General features: G+C 44.7%; 1 protein-coding gene across 3 annotated transcripts in view; it reads right to left on the reverse strand.

Moving 5' to 3' along the window:
* The window catches only part of itga7 (integrin, alpha 7), an 81316-nt gene that overhangs the window by 37647 nt on the left and 19400 nt on the right, over positions 1–24269 (reverse strand). For 2 of the 3 annotated variants that reach the window (XM_036950906.1, XM_036950908.1), the window contains exons 2-4: positions 14713–14920; positions 11582–11837; positions 9992–10123 (exon numbers count right to left, since the gene is read on the reverse strand). In XM_036950906.1, coding sequence (XP_036806801.1) covers positions 9992–10123; positions 11582–11837; positions 14713–14920 — 596 coding nt within the window. Of the gene's footprint in view, positions 1–8495; positions 8604–9991; positions 10124–11581; positions 11838–14712; positions 14921–24269 lie in introns of all 3 variants that reach the window. The other variant, XM_036950907.1, reaches the window with a different exon arrangement.

The following is a 24269-nucleotide window of genomic DNA, read 5'->3' on the forward strand; positions in this document are numbered from 1 at the left end:
TGTAATAGTGAAATAGTGTAATAGTGTAATAGTGAAATAGTGTAATAGTGAAATAGTGTAATAGTGAAATAGTGTAATAGTGTAATAGTGAAATAGTGTAATAGTGTAATAGTGAAATAGTGTAATAGTGTAATAGTGTAATAGTGAAATAGTGTAATAGTGTAATAGTGTAATAGTGTAATAGTGAAATAGTGTAATAGTGAAATAGTGTAATAGTGTAATAGTGTAATAGTGTAATAGTGAAATAGTGTAATAGTGTAATAGTGAAATAGTGTAATAGTGTAATAGTGTAATAGTGAAATAGTGTAATAGTGTAATAGTGAAATAGTGTAATAGTGAAATAGTGTAATAGTGTAATAGTGTAATAGTGAAATAGTGTAATAGTGTAATAGTGAAATAGTGTAATAGTGTAAGATTGTAATAGTGTAATAGTGTAATAGTATAATAGTGTAATATTGAAATAGTGTAATAGTGAAATATAGAAAGAAGAGGGAATTGAACATGCATGGGGTGAGAAAATGTAACTTTGTTTCAACAACCTGTGTGAAAAAAATATCAGATACAAATCAAATAATAAAAAATGTAAAAACAGGCAAACACACTAAACAGCTACAGCCATGTTCCAGTCCAACATGCGGTGTTGTGAGACGGAGAGGAGAGGAGAGGATTGGCAGTGACCCCTGTTAGTCGAAAGGTCAACATACAGGGAGACGCTCAAAGACAAACACAGAGACGGCGGCTGTGTCGGAAAACATTACTAGCCATCAAATCCTTGGAAACAACGACAGAGAACATTTTTCGAACAGACACAACGACAGACTAAAGCATCTCGTAGACAAACAGACACAAAGAACAGACTACAGCATCTCGTAGGCAAACAGACACAAAGACAGACTAAAGCATCTCGTAGACAAACAGACACAAAGAACAGACTACAGCATCTCGTAGGCAAACAGACACAAAGACAGACTACAGCATCTCGTAGACTAACAGACACAAAGAACAGACTACAGCATCTCGTAGGCAAACAGACACAAAGACAGACTACAGCATCTCGTAGACAAACAGACACAAAGACGGACTACAGCATCTCGTCAACAAACAGACACAACGACAGACTAAAGCATCTCGTAGACAAACAGACACAAAGAACAGACTACAGCATCTCGTAGGCAAACAGACACAAAGACAGACTAAAGCATCTCGTAGACAAACAGACACAAAGAACAGACTACAGCATCTCGTAGGCAAACAGACACAAAGACAGACTACAGCATCTCGTAGACAAACAGACACAAAGAACAGACTACAGCATCTCGTAGGCAAACAGACACAAAGACAGACTACAGCATCTCGTAGACAAACAGACACAAAGACAGACTACAGCATCTCGTAGACAAACAGACACAAAGAACAGACTACAGCATCTCGTAGGCAAACAGACACAAAGACAGACTACAGCATCTCGTAGACAAACAGACACAAAGACGGACTACAGCATCTCGTAGACAAACAGACACAAAGACAGACTAAAGCATCTCGTAGACAAACAGACACAAAGAACAGACTACAGCATCTCGTAGGCAAACAGACACAAAGAACAGACTACAGCATCTCGTAGGCAAACAGACACAAAGACAGACTACAGCATCTCGTAGACAAACAGACACAAAGACAGACTAAAGCATCTCGTAGACAAACAGAAACAAAGACAGACTACAGCATCTCGTAGACAAACAGACACAAAGACAGACTAAAGAATCTTGTAGACAAACAGACACAAAGACAGACTACAGCATCTCGTAGACTAACAGACACAAAGAACAGACTACAGCATCTCGTAGACAAACAGACACAAAGACAGACTACAGCATCTCGTAGACAAACAGACACAAAGAACAGACTACAGCATCTCGTAGACAAACAGACACAAAGACAGACTAAAGCATCTCATTAGACAAACAGACACAAAGACAGAATAAATCATCTCATTAGACAAACAGACACAAATACAGACTAAAGCATCTCATTAGACAAACAGACACAAAAACAGACTAAAGCATCTCGTCGACAAACAGACCAGTATTGAGCAACTCCAGAGAGACAGGTGTGTGGAATGATACAGTTTGAGTTGAGAACCAGTAAATGGAAAGGCCTAAATACCACAGAAGTCAACATTACAACTCCAGGAAGTCTTTTATCAGGCCTTTAGTGAAGGATTTACCACACAGTTTCCCTTTCACGTAGCAGCCTGATCCGCTTTTTCCTTTTACCCAGAAGTCCAATCTTCTAAGGTGAAAGCTATAAAAGGGAAACCGAGGCTTTGTCCCGTTGTGTTTTTAAAAAAGCGAAATGGGACCCAACGGGTTGGGGAATGTGGCCCCTGAGGAAAGACATCAAACACAGTTGTGTTGTGCAGCTGTCAAACGTGTCAAGCCTCACGGTTGTAAAGCTAATGTTAGATTAGACTATGTGGTAAAAATAAATAAAAAAAATTGAAAAAGCTACATAGCCCGAGAATCAACGGAAAGCTGAAATCTGAACGGGATCTAAATATATTGTTGCAGCTTTACTTACATTATCTGATAGCATATTTTATCAGTAGTTTTACAACGGGGGGTTTTCTTTTAACAGAACATCGTGTGAGTCAGATATATAAAAATTAAAAACAATCTAGAAAACGGACATTTCACTTTTCATTGGCTGTATTTATTTTGGCAGGAACTCTGGAAAACCTGGGCCTGACTGAGCTGAGCTGAGTTGACTGGGCTGGGCTCCCTATCCAACGATAATCTGATTTAGGAGAAACACAGTGTAAAACTGCTGCTGCTGGGTACTGACTGAATAATACGAATCACTCAGTCGAGAGACTAGGGGCCAGTTTCCCAAACACATATGAAGGCCAGTCCAGGACTAAGAAGTATTTTCAAGAGACTCTCCATTAAGCATGTACTTTTAAGTCCATAACTAGTAATAACACAACTGTCTGTTTATAAATAACCAGTAATATCACTACTGTCTGTTTATAAATAACCAGTAATAACACTACTGTCTGTCTATTAATAACCAGTAATATCACTACTGTCTGTTTATAAATAACCAGTAATATCACTACTGTCTGTCTATGAATAACCAGTAATAACACTACTGTCTATCTATTAATAACCAGTCATAGCAATACTGTCTGTTTATAAATAACCAGTAATATCACTACTGTCTGTTTATAAATAACCAGTAATATCACTACTGTCTGTTTATAAATAACCAGTAATATCACTACTGTCTGTTTATAAATAACCAGTAATATCACTACTGTCTGTTTATAAATAACCAGTAATATCACTACTGTCTGTTTGTAAATAACCAGTAATATCACTACTGTCTGTTTATAAATAACCAGTAATAACACTACTGTCTGTTTATAAATAACCAGTAATATCACTACTGTCTGTTTATAAATAACCAGTAATATCACTACTGTCTGTCTATGAATAACCAGTAATAACACTACTGTCTATCTATTAATAACCAGTCATAGCAATACTGTCTGTTAGTAAGCGTGCATAGCTCTGTATGTATGTCCAGTCATTATGTCATTTGGTTAGAGGATCAGGATCGATGGAGGCATGCTGCCAGTTAGACGTGAGGGGGTCAAAGGTTAAAATGGGCATTAAGGAAGTGGAGGAGGAGTGATCATTATGGAGAAGGGACAAGGCATCTCTAATGGAATCCTAGTCCTTACATAGTGCAATCGTTTTGACAAGGGCCCATAACCATCTGGTTAAAAGTCATGCTAAATATAGGCAATAGTGTTCCATATGGGGACATAGTCTCATTGGTTTGTATGGAGGAGGAGGAGGTGAATAAAGAGATTTACAGGTTTGATGGGAACAATCGATGGGAACAATCGATCCGGTGGGAACAATCGATCCCACGGACAGAACGTTATTGGTTAGAGTCCATTAGCCATCTAAAAAAAAGTTAATGAGCCAGTATCTACGTATCCAAGGACTGCTGAGTTTAAACTACGCCTTCAAATGAAGACGCTCTGAAGGCTCTGTTGCTATGACCTTCACTGGAACACCGTTACTATAGGAACTGTATCACATGGCGATCTCAGAACACGTTGTTCACTGGGAGATTTGTATTTTCTAAATTCTGCTTTGCTTACTTCTTTCATATCGAAAACCTTTATTTACTTAGAAAAGTTACTTGTATCTACTAAATGTAGATAAGAATGTATACATACAGCCAGTGGTGGATTTAGGTACAGGCGACATGGGCAGCCGTCCAGGGTGGCAGTTTGCCACGGGACGCCCGCACGGAAAAAATCAGAATGGTGACATTTGCGCGACCGGTTTTCTATCGCTCATTTCTCTCACGTCAATGATATCATGTCACCGTGTGGGACTGTGGGTCAATTAATCTTGTCGGAGTCGGAGCCCTGATTCTAGTTTGTGAGCTAGGCTGGCTACTGCCTGGGAAGGTCTCCTACTCAGAAGTACGAGATGGGGCGGGGGTAGGGGGGCGGAGGTAGGATGACCTCAGGTCTCCCCACTGGAAGCCCGAGGTAGGAGGGTGTAGGATGACCTCAGGTCTCCCCACTGGAAGCTTTACAGACCACTACACTATACCCCACTGGAAGCCCGAGGTAGGGGGGCGGGGGTAGGATGACCTCAGGTCTCCCCACTGGAAGCCAGAGGTAGGGGGAGTGGGGTTAGGTTGACCTCAGGTCTCCCCACTGGAAGCCCGAGGTAGGGGGAGTGGGGGAATCTATCAAATAGCGCACCTCTAACTTTGTACAATACGAATGCAATTAGTCAAATCAGTCACACTACGAAATGCTACCAAATAAACCACAATGTATTCATAATACCGTTAATATATAGTTTCACGGACACATTGTTGCATTATTTTCTGCTTTGTGTGAAGTCGTTGAAGAACAATATAAAACCAGTCTGCACACCACCAATTTGTCTTTGTTACTTTTTTGTATATATTTGTTACTTTTTTGTTTATATTTATATTGTTTTAAATGTCATGATTATTTATTTGTTTTGTTCCAAATGTCTGAATAGAAATGACAGTTAGTGGAGAATGATGCGAACCGCCTGCCGAAGGGGGAGGAGCCATACAAGCTACAACCGCCACTGGATAGAACCACCACCAAGGTACCCTGGACAGCTCCAGACCACTACACTATACAGACTGACAGGCTTTACAGACCACTACACTATACAGACTGACAGACGGACAGGCTTTACAGACCACTACACTATACAGACTGACAGGCTTTACAGACCACTATACTATACAGACTGACAGGCTTTACAGACCACTACACTATACAGACTGACAGACTTTACAGACCACTACACTATACAGACTGACAGACTTTACAGACCACTACACTATACAGACAGACAGGCTTTACAGACCACTACACTATACAGACTGACAGGCTTTACAGACCACTACGCTATACAGACTGACAGGCTTTACAGACCACTATACTATACAGACTGACAGGCTTTACAGACCACTACGCTATACAGACTGACAGACGGACAGGCTTTACAGACCACTACACTATACAGACTGACAGGCTTTACAGACCACTACACTATACAGACTGACAGACAGACAGGCTTTACAGACCACTACACTATACAGACTGACAAGCTTTACAGACCACTATACTATACAGACAGACAGGCTTTACAGACCACTACACTATACAGACTGACAGACAGACAGGCTTTACAGACCACTACACTATACAGACTGACAAGCTTTACAGACCACTATACTATACAGACAGACAGGCTTTACAGACCACTACACTATACAGACTGACAGGCTTTACAGACCACTACACTATACAGACTGACAGACGGACAGGCTTTACAGACCACTATACTATACAGACTGACAGACGGACAGGCTTTACAGTCCACTACACTATACAGACTGACAGGCTTTACAGACCACTATACTATACAGACTGACAGGCTTTACAGACCACTACACTATACAGACTGACAGGCTTTACAGACCACTACACTATACAGACTGACAGACGGACAGGCTTTACAGACCACTATACTATACAGACTGACAGACGGACATGCTTTACAGTCCACTACACTATACAGACTGACAGACGGACAGGCTTTACAGACCACTATACTATACAGACTGACAGACGGACAGGCTTTACAGTCCACTACACTATACAGACTGACAGGCTTTACAGACCACTATACTATACAGACTGACAGGCTTTACAGACCACTACGCTATACAGACTGACAGACGGACAGGCTTTACAGACCACTACACTATACAGACTGACAGGCTTTACAGACCACTACACTATACAGACTGACAGACAGACAGGCTTTACAGACCACTACACTATACAGACTGACAGGCTTTACAGACCACTATACTATACAGACAGACAGGCTATACAGACCACTACACTATACAGACTGACAGGCTTTACAGACCACTACACTATACAGACTGACAGACGGACAGGCTTTACAGACCACTACACTATACAGACTGACAGGCTTTACAGACCACTACACTATACAGACTGACAGGCTTTACAGACCACTACACTATACAGACTGACAGACGGACAGGCTTTACAGACCACTATACTATACAGACTGACAGACGGACAGGCTTTACAGTCCACTACACTATACAGACTGACAGACGGACAGGCTTTACAGACCACTATACTATACAGACTGACAGACGGACAGGCTTTACAGTCCACTACACTATACAGACTGACAGGCATTACAGACCACTATACTATACAGACAGACAGGCTTTACAGACCACTATACTATACAGACTGACAGGCTTTACAGACCACTATACTATACAGACAGACAGGCTTTACAGACCACTACACTATACAGACTGACAGGCTTTACAGACCACTATACTATACAGACAGACAGGCTTTACAGACCACTACACTATACAGACTGACAGACGGACAGGCTTTACAGACCACTACACTATACAGACTGACAGACGGACAGGCTTTACAGTCCACTACACTATACAGACTGACAGACGGACAGGCTTTACAGACCACTACACTATACAGACAGACAGACGGACAGGCTTTGCAGTCCACTACACTATACAGACAGACAGGCTTTACAGTCCACTACACTATACAGACTGACAGACGGACAGGCTTTACAGTCCACTACACTATACAGACTGACAGACGGACAGGCTTTACAGTCCACTACACTATACAGACTGACAGACGGACAGGCTTTACAGACCACTACACTATACAGACAGACAGGCTTTACAGTCCACTACACTATACAGACTGACAGACGGACAGGCTTTACAGTCCACTACACTATACAGACTGACAGACGGACAGGCTTTACAGTCCACTACACTATACAGACTGACAGACGGACAGGCTTTACAGACCACTATACTATACAGACAGACAGGCTTTACAGACCACTATACTATACAGACAGACAGGCTTTACAGACCACTATACTATACAGACAGACAGGCTTTACAGACCACTACACTATACAGACAGACAGGCTTTACAGACCACTATACTATACAGACAGACAGGCTTTACAGACCACTACACTATACAGGCAGACAGACTGACAGGCTTTACAGACCACTACACTATACAGACTGACAGGCTTTACAGACCACTACACTATACAGACTGACAGACGGACAGGCTTTACAGACCACTATACTATACAGACAGACAGGCTTTACAGACCACTATACTATACAGACAGACAGGCTTTACAGACCACTACACTATACAGACTGACAGACGGACAGGCTTTATAGACCACTACACTATACAGACTGACAGACAGACAGGCTTTACAGACCACTACACTATGCAGACTGACAGACGGACAGGCTTTACAGACCACTACACTATACAGACGGACAGGCTTTACAGACCACTACACTATACAAGACAGACAGACGGACAGGCTTTACAGACCACTACACTATACAGACAGACAGACTGTAACACAAAGAGAAATCGACATAGATTATACACAGGTTCTACAGTAGAGAAGGGCTAGCAGTGAGCACATAACCAACACAGGGGGTTAAGGGTAGATGGGAGAGTCAGGGTAAACCAACACAGGGGGTTAAGGGTAGATGGGAGAGTCAAGGTAAACCAACAGTGTGTTAAGGGTAGACAGGAGAGTCAGGGTAAATCTACAGTGTGTTAAGGGTAGACAGGAGAGTCAAGGTAAGTCTACAGTGTGTTAAGGGTAGACAGGAGAGTCAGGGTAAATCTACAGTGGGTTAAGGGTAGACAGGAGAGTCAAGGTAAGTCTACAGTGTGTTAAGGGTAGACAGGAGAGTCAAGGTAAGTCTACAGTGTGTTAAGGGTAGACAGGAGAGTCAAGGTAAGTCTACGGTGTGTTTCACTCCCAGCTACAAACCTAAGTAGCTATTTTGAGCTACGTCCTCAAACATGGGCCAGTTGGAGCGTGGCTCCAGAGTTTTGTACACCAGCGCATCTTCATCAGGACTAGCCATGAACAAGAGCCCTAAGGCCCGAGAGAGAGGAAGATGAAGGAGAGCGAGGGGGCGGTGGGGGGGAGTGGAGGAGAGGTGGTGAGGGGGAACAGGGTGACAAAGAGAGAGAGGGAGAGAGAAAGAGGGAGTGCAGGTGAGAAAGAAATGTGCTGTGATTGTGTGTGTTCTTCTTCCTGGTATTGCAGTGGGTTTGTGGGTAAACCACTGGTACCCAACAGATGGACGACAAGACTGACTCACACTGGACCCAGAATTAGATCTGTTTGTGCTTTTAGCCAACTTCTCACACATGTGCTGTATGGCATTGGCATGGCAGCAGAGTAGTTCGCTAAAGAACAAGCTGATCTGGGACCAGTCTATAACAGGCCCTGATGACTGTGGGATAATAATACTCTTATTATTCTATTGCCGTATCTCTCACCCATGATTGGTCCATTCATGGGTAGCTACTTCATGTGGTAAAGTATTCAGAATATTGAGTGGAGCTGCCTACGGACAGGTCAGGGAGGGGCCCTACGGACAGGTCAGGGAGGGGGCCTACGGACAGGTCAGGGAGGGCCCCTAAGGACAGGTCAGGGAGGGCCCCTAAGGACAGGTCAGGGAGGGGCCCTATGGACAGGTCAGCGATGGCCCCTACGGACAGGTCAGGAAGGGCCCCTAAGGACAGGTCAAGGAGGGCCCCTACGGACAGGTCAGGGAGGGGCCCTACGGACAGGTCAGGGAGGGGCCCTACGGACAGGTCAGGGAGGGGCCCTACGGACAGGTCAGGGAGGGCCCCTACAGACAGGTCAGGGAGGGGCCCTACAGACAGGTCAGGGAGGGGCTCTACGGACAGGTCAGGGAGGGGCTCTATGGACAGGTCAGGGAGGGGCTCTATGGACAGGTCAGGGAGGGGCTCTATGGACAGGTCAAGGAGGGGCTCTATGGACAGGTCAGGGAGGGGCCCTACGGACAGGTCAGGGAGGGGCCCTACAGACAGGTCAGGGAGGGGCTCTACGGACAGGTCAGGGAGGGGCTCTATGGACAGGTCAGGGAGGGGCTCTATGGACAGGTCAGGGAGGGGCTCTATGGACAGGTCAAGGAGGGGCTCTATGGACAGGTCAGGGAGGGGCCCTATGGACAGGTCAGGGAGGGGCCCTACAGACAGGTCAGGGAGGGGCCCTACAGACAGGTCAGGGAGGGGCCCTTACGGACAGGTCAGGGAGGGGCCCTACAGACAGGTCAGGGAAGGGCTCTACGGACAGGTATTTATTTTGGGTACAGTGTGCCGTCAGTCTGTTGTTTTCATCTTCCCAGGCCCTCTCTCCTTTCCTGTTCTGTGCTCAGTGATCTCCAGTGAGACAGGACAGCAGCCTAGCAGCAATGTGAGAGGAGCAGCAGAGGGCAGGGACGGTCCTACCCAGGTAACTATGGTAGGGAACTGGGATCAGCTGAGCATTCAGCTGTTTCTCATCCGCCACCTCATAAGGCCCGTCGTCATAGAAACCAAGATCCAACAGTGTCTGGTTTAGCAGCTGGACACGCATCTCTCCTGGAAGGAACAGAGTTATAGGACACAGACAGACAGATAGAAAAACAGACAGACAGACAGACAAACAGACAGACAGACAGAAAAACAGACAGACAGACACAGACAAGCACCCCCCCCCCCCACACACACACACACACACACACACACACACACACACACACACACACACACACACACACACACACACACACACACACACACACACACACACACACACACACACACACACACACACACACACACACACACACACAGTCAAGCACCCACCACACACACGAAGAGAGAGACAACTCCCACACATAAACACATAGATATCCACTGGACACAGCCATCTCTGGGGTTACACAATGCTGATGTCAAGAACCACATGATGTAATCGTTACTCCACCTAAGGCCTGTATAACATATGATACAGTGATCCATATCTCATATGGATCACTGATGTCTCATAATGATCAGCCCAATAACTAACTGCTAAGAATCAATTACTTTGATCAATCAGTATGACTACTAAGGCCAATCAGTATTATTGATTAGCTTTATAAATCAATGATTTGTCTAAGGAGAGAAATACAATTTTATGAAAAACTGAATTATGACTTTTGGGGTATTTTTTAAATATGGTTATTGATAACGATCTGCTGTTTGACCTGTTAACCTGAGCGTGAGCTCAGCTAGATAATGCCACCAATATACTGATTGGCTGACGGATCAAAGTGATTGATTCCCAGCAGTTAGTTATTGGGCTGATCATTATGAGACATCAGTGATCAATATGAGTTATGAATCACTGTATCGTATGATATACTGATTGATCTATTTAGTGATCAGGGGTCTATTGGTGAGGCGGTTTTCTCTTTCTAACTATATTCTCTCTTTTATTTCACCACGTTTGAGGTCGAAACTATCATGTTACTCAGCACAGGTGTCAGTCTGTCACGGTCGTCCTCCTCTTCATCTGAAGAGGAGAGGCGAGAAGGATCGGAGGACCAAAATGCGGCGTGGTATGTGTTCATGGTGAGTATTTAATAAAAGAAAGCACTGAACAATGAATACAAAACTATACAAAAACAATAAACAAATAACGACCGTGAAGCTATAAATGAGACCTGTGCTGAACACAAGCAACTAACATAGACAATCACCCACAAACAAACAGTGAAACCCAGGCTACCTAAGTATGATTCTCAATCAGAGACAACTAACGACACCTGCCTCTGATTGAGAACCATACTAGGCCGAAACATAGAAATACCCAAATCATAGAAAAACAAACATAGACTGCCCAACCCAACTCACCCCCTGACCATACTAAATAATGACAAAACAAAGGAAATAAAAGTCAGAACATAACACAGTCCCCACTATTTAACCTTTCTTTACACAGGTTTGTCTCATTGAGATAAAATAATACAAATAATAATAATAATAATAATAATAATGAGTATACCACCATACCTTTCCAGTTGTATGTTCCTGGAGCACCGAACATGATGAAGTTGTTGTCTGGTGTGAAGGCGGCAGACAGGCCCTGCTGACAGAAGCCAAACTGTTCGTGTCCCTGAGGTCGCCCCTCGCAGAACTTCCACTCCCCTCCGTCCAAGTCGTCCCTCTCTGTCAGGTCCTCACTCAGGACATAGCAACGCCCGATAGGGTCCCGTGTCTCAGACGGCAGGCCCACACGCTGACGCAGCTCATACAGGTGGGCACAGGTCTGGAGAGGGGTAGGGGAAGTACCATATCAGTCACCGGAAGAGACAGTCTACTACATTGCCATAACAAGCAAAAAAAAAGACAGTAACTGCTCATTTGGTCTAAAATGAGTTAATGTAATTTTTACTGCATTAAATACATGCTTAACCACGTGGACAAGTATCCTGCCTCTTAGTGTATTGTGTTCAGGAGAAAATGGGGGTCATGTTTAGCAGTAACTGCTTAAAGTTACTGTGAAACCAAGGTAAATAAAAGCAATTTTTTCTCAGTTCCACGCTATGAGCAGTTACTGCCTTTTTGCTTGGTAGGAAAGTACAGACATAGCCTGGTCTACTATCTACAGTACAGACATAGCCTGGTCTACTATCTACAGTATAGACATAGCCTGGTCTACTCACTACTGTACAGACATAGCCTGGTCTACTATCTACAGTACAGACATAGCCTGGTCTACTATCTACAGTACAGACATAGCCTGGTCTACTATCTACAGTACAGACATAGCCTGGTCTACTGCACTACAGTACATGTGGGCCCTGGTCTACTCACTACAGTACAGGTGGGCCCTGGTCTACTACACTACAGTACAGGTGGGCCTGGTCTACTAACTACAGTACAGACATAGCCTGGTCTACTATCTACAGTACAGACATAGCCTGGTCTACTATCTACTATACATACATAGCCTGGTCTACTATCTACAGTACAGACATAGCCTGGTCTACTATCTACAGTACAGACATAGCCTGGTCTACTCACTACAGTACAGACATAGCCTGGTCTACTATCTACTATACAGACATAGCCTGGTCTACTATCAACAGTACAGACATAGCCTGGTCTACTATCTACTATACAGACATAGCCTGGTCTACTATCTACTATACAGACATAGCCTGGTCTACTATCTACTATACAGACATAGCCTGGTCTACTATCTACAGTACAGACATAGCCTGGTCTACTCACTACAGTACAGACATAGCCTGGTCTACTCACTACAGTACAGACATAGCCTGGTCTACTAACTACAGTACAGACATAGCCTGGTCTACTCACTACAGTACAGACATAGCCTGGTCTACTCACTACAGTACAGACATAGCCTGGTCTACTCACTACAGTACAGACATAGCCTGGACTACTATCTACTATACATACATAGCCTGGTCTACTCACTACAGTACAGACATAGCCTGGTCTACTATCTACTATACAGACATAGCCTGGTCTACTATCTACTATACAGACATAGCCTGGTCTACTCACTACAGTACAGACATAGCCTGGTCTACTCACTACAGTACAGGTGGGCCCTGGTCTACTCACTACAGTACAGGTGGGCCCTGGTCTACTACACTACAGTACAGGTGGGCCCTGGTCTACTACACTACAGTACAGGTGGGCCCTGGTCTACTACACTACAGTACAGGTGGGCCCTGGTCTACTACACTACAGTACAGGTGGGCCCTGGTCTACTACACTACAGTACAGGTGGGCCCTGGTCTACTACACTACAGTACAGGTGGGCCCTGGTCTACTACACTACAGTACAGGTGGGCCCTGGTCTACTACACTACAGTACAGGTGGGCCCTGGTCTACTACACTACAGTACAGGTGGGCCCTGGTCTACTACACTACAGTACAGGTGGGCCCTGGTCTACTACACTACAGTACAGGTGGGGCCTGGTCTACTCACTACAGTACAGGTGGGCCCTGGTCTACTCACTACAGTACAGGTGGGCCCTGGTCTACTACACTACAGTACAGGTGGGCCCTGGTCTACTACACAACAGTACAGGTGGGCCCTGGTCTACTCACTACAGTACAGGTGGGCCCTGGTCTACTCACTACAGTACAGGTGGGCCCTGGTCTACTACACTACAGTACAGGTGGGCCCTGGTCTACTCATTACAGTACAGGTGGGCCCTGGTCTACTACACTACAGTACAGGTGGGCCCTGGTCTACTACACTACAGTACAGGTGGGCCCTGGTCTACTACACTACAGTACATGTGGGCCCTGGTCTACTACACTACAGTACAGGTGGGCCCTGGTCTACTACACTACAGTACATGTGGGCCCTGGTCTACTACACTACAGTACAGGTGGGCCCTGGTCTGGAGAGGGACAGGATCAGTAGCAGTACATTCTCAGTATTGGGCCCTGGTCTACTCACTACAGTACAGGTGGGCCCTGGTCTACTACACTACAGTACAGGTGGGCCCTGGTCTACTCACTACAGTACAGACATATCCTGGTCTACTATCTACAGTACAGACATAGCCTGGTCTACTATCTACTTTACAGACATAGCCTGGTCTGCTCACTACTGTACAGACATAGCCTGGTCTACTCACTACAGTACAGACATAGCCTGGTCTACTAACTACAGTACAGACATAGCCTGGTCTGCTCACTACTGTACAGGCATAGCCTGGTCTACTATCTACTATACAGACATAGCCTGGTCTACTCACTACAGTACAGACATAGCCTGGTCTACTATCTACTATACATACATAGCCTGGTCTACTCACTACAGTACAGACATAGCCTGGTCTACTCACTACAGTACAGACATAGCCTGGTCTACTCACTACAGTACAGACATAGCCTGTTCTACTAACTACAGTACAGACATAGCCTGGTCTACTCACTACAGTACAGACATAGCCTGGTCTACTCACTACAGTACAGACATAGCCTGGTCTACTATCTACTATACAGACATAGCCTGGTCCCAGATATGGTTGTGCTGTCTTGCCAACTCCTATGGTGCCATGACAATAACCCTAGGAACTCAAACTGATCTGGGACCAGGCCCCAGGCCACGACAGGCATGCTTAGTACCAGGAGTTTTTCCTTTCCTTACCACCACCTTTCCTCCAATCCCCTGGCTCTTGACTGTCACTCCTAGCCACTGGTTGTCCTTGCTCTCCCTGTCGAGGTTTACATCTCCATCAATGTCCACGCGCTCGCAGTCAAACTCCTCGCCGGTGATTGGACAGCGGTACAGGGCACCAGTACGCTGTCTCCGCATGAGGCCCAGTCCTCTGTCCCGGGGAGCCCCCACCAGTATCCTGGAAGACACAACACATCAGATCATTACTGGGAGACACAACACATCAGATCATTACTGGGAGACACAACACATCAGATCATTACTGGGAGACACAACACATCAGATCATTACTGGGAGACACAACACATCAGATCATTACTGGGAGACACAACACATCAGATCATTACTGGGAGACACAACACATCAGATCATTACTGGGAGACACAACACATCAGATCATTACTGGGAGACACAACACATCAGATCATTACTGGGAGACACAACACATCAGATCATTACTGGGAGACACAACACATCAGATCATTACTGGGAGACACAACACATCAGATCATTACTGGGAGACACAACACATCAGATCATTACTGGGAGACACAACACATCAGATCATTACTGGGAGACACAACACATCAGATCATTACTGGGAGCATTATCACATGACTGACCCAGACACAAGCTATCTAGTAGCTGGCCAGAACATAGTCACATGACTGACCCAGACACAAGCTATCTAGTAGCTGGCCAGAACATAGTCACATGACTGACCCAGACACAAACTATCTAGTAGCTGGCCAGAACATAGTCACATGACTGACCCAGACACAAGCTATCTAGTAGCTGGCCAGAACATAGTCACATGACTGACCCAGACACAAGCTATCTAGTAGCTGGCCAGAACATAGTCACATGACTGACCCAGACACAAACTATCTAGTAGCTGGCCAGAACATAGTCTCATGACTGACCCAGACACAAACTATCCAGTAGCTGGCCAGAACATTGTCTCATGACTGACCCAGACACAAACTATCCAGTAGCTGGCCAGCCCATGCAAGATTTGGCTCTTGGTTCATGCCATTGTTTTGTAAACACTTTCACACAAAGGAACTTCCAACAGTGAGTGCAATGTAGTACATGTGACCCAAGCTGGGATTGAGATTTGACTGGGAGCATGGCTATGGGCCCAGGAGTGTTTCCTGGCCATAGCACCTGACCAGGAAACACTCAGGGCACAACACCGTAGTTATGGGCTTTTATTGGGACCTGGGCCCCTATTCACAAAGCGTCACAGAGTAGGAGTGCTGATCTATAATCAGTTTTTGCCACTTAGATTATACCGAATAAGTTTGTATGGACAGGGAGGACCTGTTCCTAGATCTGCACTCATACTCTGAGACACTTTATTAATACGGCCCCTGGAGTTGTTCCTGCATGGTCAGGTCTCATGGTCAGGTCACATGGTCAGGTCATATGGTCAGGTCACATGGTCAGGTCACATGGACAGGTCACATGGTCAGGAAACAGGAAACACCCTGCTGAGATATTTTAGATGTTGTGTTGTTGACATGTTGTTTACAACATCAAACCTTTGTTTCTTTCGGGGTGAGGTCTGAGGGGTGGGGCCTGAGGGGTGGGGCCTGAAGGGTGAGGTCACTTTTCAGCAACGTGCAAAAGCTACTGTACAGCAGCCTGTCAATGTATCACCATGAGGTTGTTCCTAACACTGACACTACTGCGTGACGTCATGACTCTCTCCCTCGCCTATTTTTGTAACTGTTGCGGACCCAGAAAAAGGTCTTTATTTTCAGTACCGTGGTGGGTGCTGATGATTTGGGGTCGTGGCTCTGGCCTTGTACGGACAGGCTGGTCCAGGCAAGGGGCTATTTAAAAACTCACCGTTGAACCACATTCCACCCAATCAACCCTTTCCTCTCGTCTCCCGGCTCTCAGCCACGACATGACACAGGCACAGAAGCAAGACACGGAGAAACACAGTGAAAGAGGGAGAGACAGAGAGGGAGAGAGAGAGACCGATGGATGGGGAGAGAAAGACAAAGTATAAAGAGAGAGGGAGAGATAGAGCAAAGAAAATTCCCACACAGAAGAAACATTTTTTTGAGTAAAAAAGTGACAGTTTTTATTGGAAGTTTCAAAACACTGTCTCCTGTTTCATGCCTACTGGACCTATGCATTAGTTTGGGAGGGAAAGCACACGAATAACCTCAAGCACCGTCTGTCTGATATTGATATGTACAAGCAGCACCCGGATATTACAGCTTCCTGCTGCCCCTCCTGACTATAATTATGGGTTAGCTGATAGCACTAAAGAAACCAGACGAACAGACAGAGGTCTGAGGGTTGGGGCCTGAGGGGTGGGGCCTGAGGGGTGGGGCCTGAGGGGTGAGGCCTGAGGGGTGGGGCCTGAGGGGTGGGGCCTGAGGGGTGAGGCCTGAGGGGTGAGGTCTGAGGGGTGGGGCCTGAGGGGTGGGGCCTGATGGGTGAGGCCTGAGGGGTGAGGCCTGAGACCTGAGGGGTGAGGCCTGAGGGGTGAGGCCTGAGGGGTGAGGTCTGAGGGGTGAGGTCTGAGGGGTGGGGCCTGAGGGGTGAGGCCTGGGGGGTGAGGCCTGAGGGGTGAGACCTGAGGGGTGAGGCCTGAGGGGTGAGGCCTGAGGGGTGAGGTCTAAGGGGTGAGGCCTGAGGGGTGAGGTCTGAGGGGTGAGGCCTGAGGGCTGCGGTCTGAGGGGTGAGGTCTGAGGGGTGGGGCCTGAGGGGTGAGGTCTGAGGGGTGAGGTCTGAGGGGTGGGGCCTGAGGGGTGGGGCCTGAAGGGTGAGGTCTGAGGGGTGAGGTCTGAGGGGTGAGGTCTGAGGGGTGAGGTCTGAGGGGTGAGCAGGGTGGGCAGCAGGGCTCTGTAAATCATCTGCACCACACTACGACTTGGGGACAGTAGGGTACCGTGATACTAATCTACAACTGAGATATCACAATCAGTCTCTCTGTGTGAACCAAGACTAAGACAGTCACTCCTAGCCTGATCCCCAGGTCTGTTTCTCTGGTACCTACGACAGCAAATGAGGGGTTGGTTAATGCAACGGCTAACAGACCGACTTGGTGACCAGTCAATTCCCTGCCCTGAGACATGGCTGTATAGACTCCGGTGGTGTTTATAGAGGACTCCAGTCACGTCTCGGAGCAAAGTCACTCCACTGCAGTCATGTGTTAGATGGTCCAGTACAGAAATCTCAACAGAACTCCATGCAGGGTAACAGTTGGGTTATCCAACCTGACTACAGGGTAACAGTTGGGTTATCCAACCTGACTACAGGGTAACAGTTGGGTTATCCAACCTGACTACAGGGTAACAGTTGGTTTATCCAACCTGACTACAGGGTAACAGTTGGTTTATCCAACCTGACTACAGGGTAACAGTTGGGTTATCTAACCTGATTGCAGGGTAACAGTTGGGTTATCTAACCTGACTACAGGATAACAGTTGGGTTATCTAACCTGACTACAGGGTAACAGTTGGGTTATCTAACCTGACTACAGGGTAACAGTTGGGTTATCTAACCTGATTACAGGGTAACAGTTGGGTTATCTAACCTGACTACAGGATAACAGTTGGGTTATCTAACCTGACTACAGGGTAACAGTTGGGTTATCTAACCTGACTACAGGGTAACAGTTGGGTTATCTAACCTGACTACAGGATAACAGTTGGGTTATCTAACCTGACTACAGGATAACAGTTGGGTTATCTAACCTGATTACAGGGTAACAGTTGGGTTATCTAACCTGATTGCAGGGTAACAGTTGGGTTATCTAACTTGATTACAGGGTAACAGTTGTTTTGGAGAAGGTGGAGGGGTGGGGTGAGGGGAGGTCAGGAGGTCAAGAGGGATGGAGGGGAGGAGGGGTGGAGGGGTGAGGGGAGGTCAGGAGGTCAAGAGTGGTGGAGGGGAGGAGGGGTGAAGGGATGGAAGGGTGGAGGTGGTCAAGAGGGAGGAGGGGTAGATAAGACAGCTGTACACCTCTCCCCTCTTCTCATCCCTCCTCACCCTTTCTCTTCACCCTGTGGCCTCTACAGACATGCAAGCAAACACACATGCAGACAGACAGACAGGCAGACAGGCAGACAGACAGACAGACAGACAGACAGACAGACAGACAGACAGACAGACAGGCAGGCAGGCAGGCAGGCAGACAGGCAGACAGTTCGCTCCTGGGTTTCCCTTTGTAATCCGTGGTAGTTTGCGTCAGAGTTGGGTTCAATCTCTGTCCTGTATTGACTCCTTCCCTGTTTGATGGTTCGTTGGAGGGTGTAGCAAGATTTCTTAGAAGCTTCCGGATTAGTGTCCCACTCCTTGAAACCGGTAGCTCTAGCTTTTAGGTCAGTGCGGATGTTTCCTGTAATCCATGGATTCTGGTTGGGATATGTACGTACGGTCACTGTGGGAACGATGTTGTCGATGCACTTTATTAATGAAGCCGGTGACTGATGTCGTAAACTCCATAATGCCATCGGATGAATCCCGGAACATATTCCAGCCTGTGCTAGCATAACAATCCTGTAGCTTAGCATTCGCTTCCTAGGACCATTTCCGTATTGAGAGCATCACTGGTACTTCCTGTTTGAGTTTTTCCTTGTAAGCAGGAATCAAATCTAATCAAATCAAATTTTATTTGTCACATACACATGGCTAGCAGATGTTAATGCGAGTGTAGCGAAATGCTTGTGCTTCTAGTTCCGACCATGCAGTAATAACCAACAAGTAATCTAGCTAACAATTCCAAAACTACTACCAAGTGTAAGGGGATAAAGAATATGTACGTAAAGATATATGAATGAGTGATGGTAAAGAGCAGCATAGGCAAGATACAGTAGATGGTATTGAGTGCAGTATGTACATATGAGATGAGTATGTAAACAAAGTGGCATAGTTAAAATGGCTAGTGATACATGTATTACATGAGGATACAGTCGATGATATAGAGTACAGTATATACGTATGCATATGAGATGAATAATGTAGGGTATGTAAACATTATATTAGGTAGCATTGTTTAAAGTGGCTAGTGATATATTTTACATAATTTCCCATCAATTCCCATTATTAAAGTGGCTGGAGTTGAGTCAGTGTGTTGGCAGCAGCCACTCAATGTTAGTGGTGGCTGTTTAACAGTCTGATGGCCTTGAGATAGAAGCTGTTTTTCAGTCTCTCGGTCCCAGCTTTGATGCACCTGTACTGACCTCGCCTTCTGGATGATAGCGGGGTGAACAGGCAGTGGCTCAGGTAGTTGTTGTCCTTGATGATCTTTATGGCCTTCCTGTGACATCGGGTGGTGTAGGTGTCCTGGAGGGCAGGTAGTTTGCCCCCGGTGATGCGTTGTGCAGACCTCACTACCCTCTGGAGAGCCTTACGGTTGTGGGCGGAGCAGTTGCCGTACCAGGTGGTGATACAGCCCGACAGGATGCTCTCGATTGTGCATCTGTAGAAGTTTGTGAGTGCTTTTGGTGACAAGCCGAATTTCTTCAGCCTCCTGAGGTTGAAGAGGCGCTGCTGCGCCTTCTTCACGATGCTGTCTGTGTGGGTGGACCAATTCAGTTTGTCTGTGATGTGTACACCGAGGAACTTAAAACTTACTACCACTACTGTTCCATCGATGTGGATAGGGGGGTGTTCCCTCTGCTGTTTCCTGAAGTCCACAATCATCTCCTTAGTTTTGTTGACGTTTAGTGTGAGGTTATTTTCCTGACTCCACACTCCGAGGGCCCTCACCTCCTCCCTGTAGGCCGTCTCGTCGTTGTTGGTAATCAAGCCTACCACTGTTGTGTCTTCCGCAAACTTGAGTGGTGGACCATCCTAACAATCCTCGACTTCGGCGATGTCATTTACAAAATAGCCTCCAATACCCTACTCAACAAATTGGATGCAGTCTATCACAGTGCAATCCGTTTTGTCACCAAAGCCTCATATAATACCCACCATTGCGACCTGTACGCTCTCGTTGGCTGGCCCTCGCTTCATACTCGTCGCCAAACCCACTGGCTCCATGTCATCTACAAGACCCTGCTAGGTAAAGTCCCCCCTTATCTCAGCTCGCTGGTCAACATAGCATCTCCCACCTGTAGCACACGCTCCAGCATGTATATCTCTCTGGTCACCCCCAAAACCAATTCATTCTTTGGTCGCCTCTCCTTCCAGTTCTCTGCTGCCAATGAATGGAACGAACTACAAAAATCTCTGAAACTGGAAACACTTATCTCCCTCACTAGCTTTAAGCACCAACTGTCAGAGCAGCTCACAGATTACTGCACCTGTACATAGCCCACCTATAATTTAGCCCAAACAACTACCTCTTTCCCTACTGTATATAATTTATTTATTTATTTTGCTCCTTTGCACCCCATTATTTTTATTTCTACTTTGCACATTCTTCCACTGCAAATCTACCATTCCAGTGTTTTACTTGCTATATTGTATTTACTTTGACACCATGGCCTTTTTTTGCCTTTAACTCCCTTATCTCACCTCATTTGCTCACATCGTATATAGACTTGTTTATACTGTATTATTGACTGTATGTTTGTTTTACTCCATGTGTAACTCTGTGTTGTTGTATCTGTCGAACTGCTTTGCTTTATCTTGGCCAGGTCGCAATTGTAAATGAGAACTTGTTCTCAACTTGCCTACCTGGTTAAATAAAGGTGAAATAAAATAAAAATAAATAAGAGAGTGAGAGTGAGAGCCTGGCCCCAGATCTGTTTGGGCTGTCTTGCCAACTCCTATTGTCATTGACACACTGAACACCTATGGGACTAAGCTATACAGCAATCAATAATGAGATAGGATATGAGAGAGAGACCCACATCAAACATCTCCAATCCAAAGTTAAATCTAGAATCTAAATCTGTAAATTTGCCATCCCTCTATATTATCACATAATAGAATACATTATGTAGCCAGAAACAATGGCTGAAGGTTAAAATTAACAAAAGTGTGGAAATGCAAACAAATTTAAACAATATTTATGATCCTTATAGTAGAATAGAATAGAATACTGTAGAGTAGAATAGAATACTGTAGAATAGAATACTGTAGAATAGAATAGAATACTGTAGAATAGAATACTGTAGAATAGAATAGAATACTGTAGAATAGAATACTGTAGAATAGAATACTGTAGAATAGAATAGAATACTGTAGAATAGAATACTGTAGAATAGAATACTGTAGAATAGAATACTGTAGAATAGAATAGAATACTGTAGAATAGAATACTGTAGAATAGAATACTGCAGAATAGAATAGAATACTGTAGAATAGAATACTGTAGAATAGAATACTGTAGAATAGAATACTGTAGAATAGAATATAATACTGTAGAATAGAATACTGTAGAATAGAATACTGTAGAATAGAATACTGTAGAATAGAATACTGTAGAATAGAATATAATACTGTAGAATAGAATACTGTAGAATAGAATACTGTAGAATAGAATACTATAGAATAGAATACTGTAGAATAGAATACTGTAGAATAGAATACTGTAGAATAGAATAGAATACTGTAGAATAGAATAGAATACTGTAGAATAGAATACTGTAGAATAGAATACTGTAGAATAGAATAGAATACTGTAGAATAGAATACTGTAGAATAGAATACTGTAGAATAGAATAGAATACTGTAGAATAGAATACTGTAGAATAGAATACTGTAGAATAGAATAGAATACTGTAGAATAGAATACTGTAGAATAGAATACTGTAGAATAGAATACTATAGAATAGAATACTGTAGAATAGAATACTGTAGAATAGAATAGAATACTGTAGAATAGAATACTGTAGAATAGAATAGAATACTGTAGAATAGAATACTGTAGAATAGAATAGAATACTGTAGAATAGAATACTGTAGAATATAATAGAATACTGTAGAATAGAATACTGTAGAATAGAATACTGTAGAATAGAATACTATAGAATAGAATACTGTAGAATAGAATACTGTAGAATAGAATAGAATACTGTAGAATAGAATACTGTAGAGTAGAATAGAATATAGAGGTGGAAATAATACAGAACTATATTTTTCCCCATAATGTGTTGTTGAACTCTTGTAAATGTTCAAGAGGACAATGGTAACATCTCCAAGCTAACCCCACCCAGGGCATCTCTAGCATATTGTCCCCCCCCCCCCCACTAGGAAATCAATATTCAAATGGAAATTTCCAACCAAGATGGGGGAATGATTGGCCCTAAGATCTCACGTCTAAAGATCCAACAACCACCATTGCAACCCTCAACCCTCTCTCCACAAATAGGAGCCCCAATGTCTATCTTACCTCCAGAATCCACGAGGTGTACATGTGTTAGGTATGTACACGAAAACAATATTTTTAAATGATACCAAGCGTACAGATACATGGATGTGTTAGATCTAATAATAGAAAATCATGTGAGACTGACATCTAAGCATAAAATAACACAAAGAAGACAACTTGAAATGGAACTATCCAACAGGCAGTATGAGGCAGTCATAATTTCACACAGCTGGTCTAAGGGACTGCCTAACTGCTTAATATGAACCCAGTCCACACAGTATATTTCTCCCACTTAAATGCTAAATAAAAAATGTTGCCAAGCGACTGACTGATGCTCTAGCATTCTAATCACACAGCCTGGTCCCATCTGGTCTGCCTGTTCTGTTCTGCTTCTGTCATGTACTGTCATGTTGTGTCTTGTTTCTGTCCTTTCTCTTCACCCTGTCTCCCTCTGCTGGTCGTGTTAGGTTACCTTTTCTCCCCCTCTTTCCCCCAGCTGTCCCTTGTCTTCTCTGACTACCTCGTTCACCCCTTTTCCCACCTGTTCCCTTTTTCCCTCTGATTAGGTCTCTATATCTCTCTCTCTTTCTGCTCCTGTCTTTGTCGGATTCTTGTTTGTGTTAGTCATGCCTGAACCAGACTATCGTCATGTTTGCTGCAACCTTGTCCTGTCCTGTCGGAATCTGCCGGTCCATCTGAGCCTACCTATGTTTGGTTATTAAAGAAGCTCTGTTTACATTAATTCGCTTTTGGGTCCTCATTCACGCACCGTAACAGCTTCAATAAGCAGAATCGTCCTGGGAGGCCTTCATATCCTTCGGATGCCGTCTAGCCTCAAGGCCACAGAAGTAATAGGTCAGACACACCGGGAAGGACTGTCAAATGTTTGCCTGCCGACAGTAGTTAGCACCTCTGAACAGAGTGTCGGCACTCATTCTATTTTGTGTTCACGCAGAAAAAAAACCTGTTGATACTAGCCATATGGCCACAGATAAATAACTACCTAGCAAAATGACGAATAAACAATTTAATTCACTCTCCGTAATCCCATAGCAAAATGTTTAGCTAGCTAGTTTATGTTAGCATATTCGCTAGCTAGCACAACGTAGCTAGCTAGCTAGTTAATGTTAGCATATTCGCTAGCTAGCACAACGTAGCTAGCTAGCTAGGTAGGTACATTGCACTAACTAGGCAGCTAACAGGCAGCTATTTCATGGAAATGAATTGTGATTCAATT

This window comes from Oncorhynchus mykiss, chromosome 17 (assembly GCF_013265735.2).
Source record: "Oncorhynchus mykiss isolate Arlee chromosome 17, USDA_OmykA_1.1, whole genome shotgun sequence".
In the NCBI taxonomy this organism is placed as follows: Eukaryota; Metazoa; Chordata; class Actinopteri; order Salmoniformes; family Salmonidae; genus Oncorhynchus; species Oncorhynchus mykiss.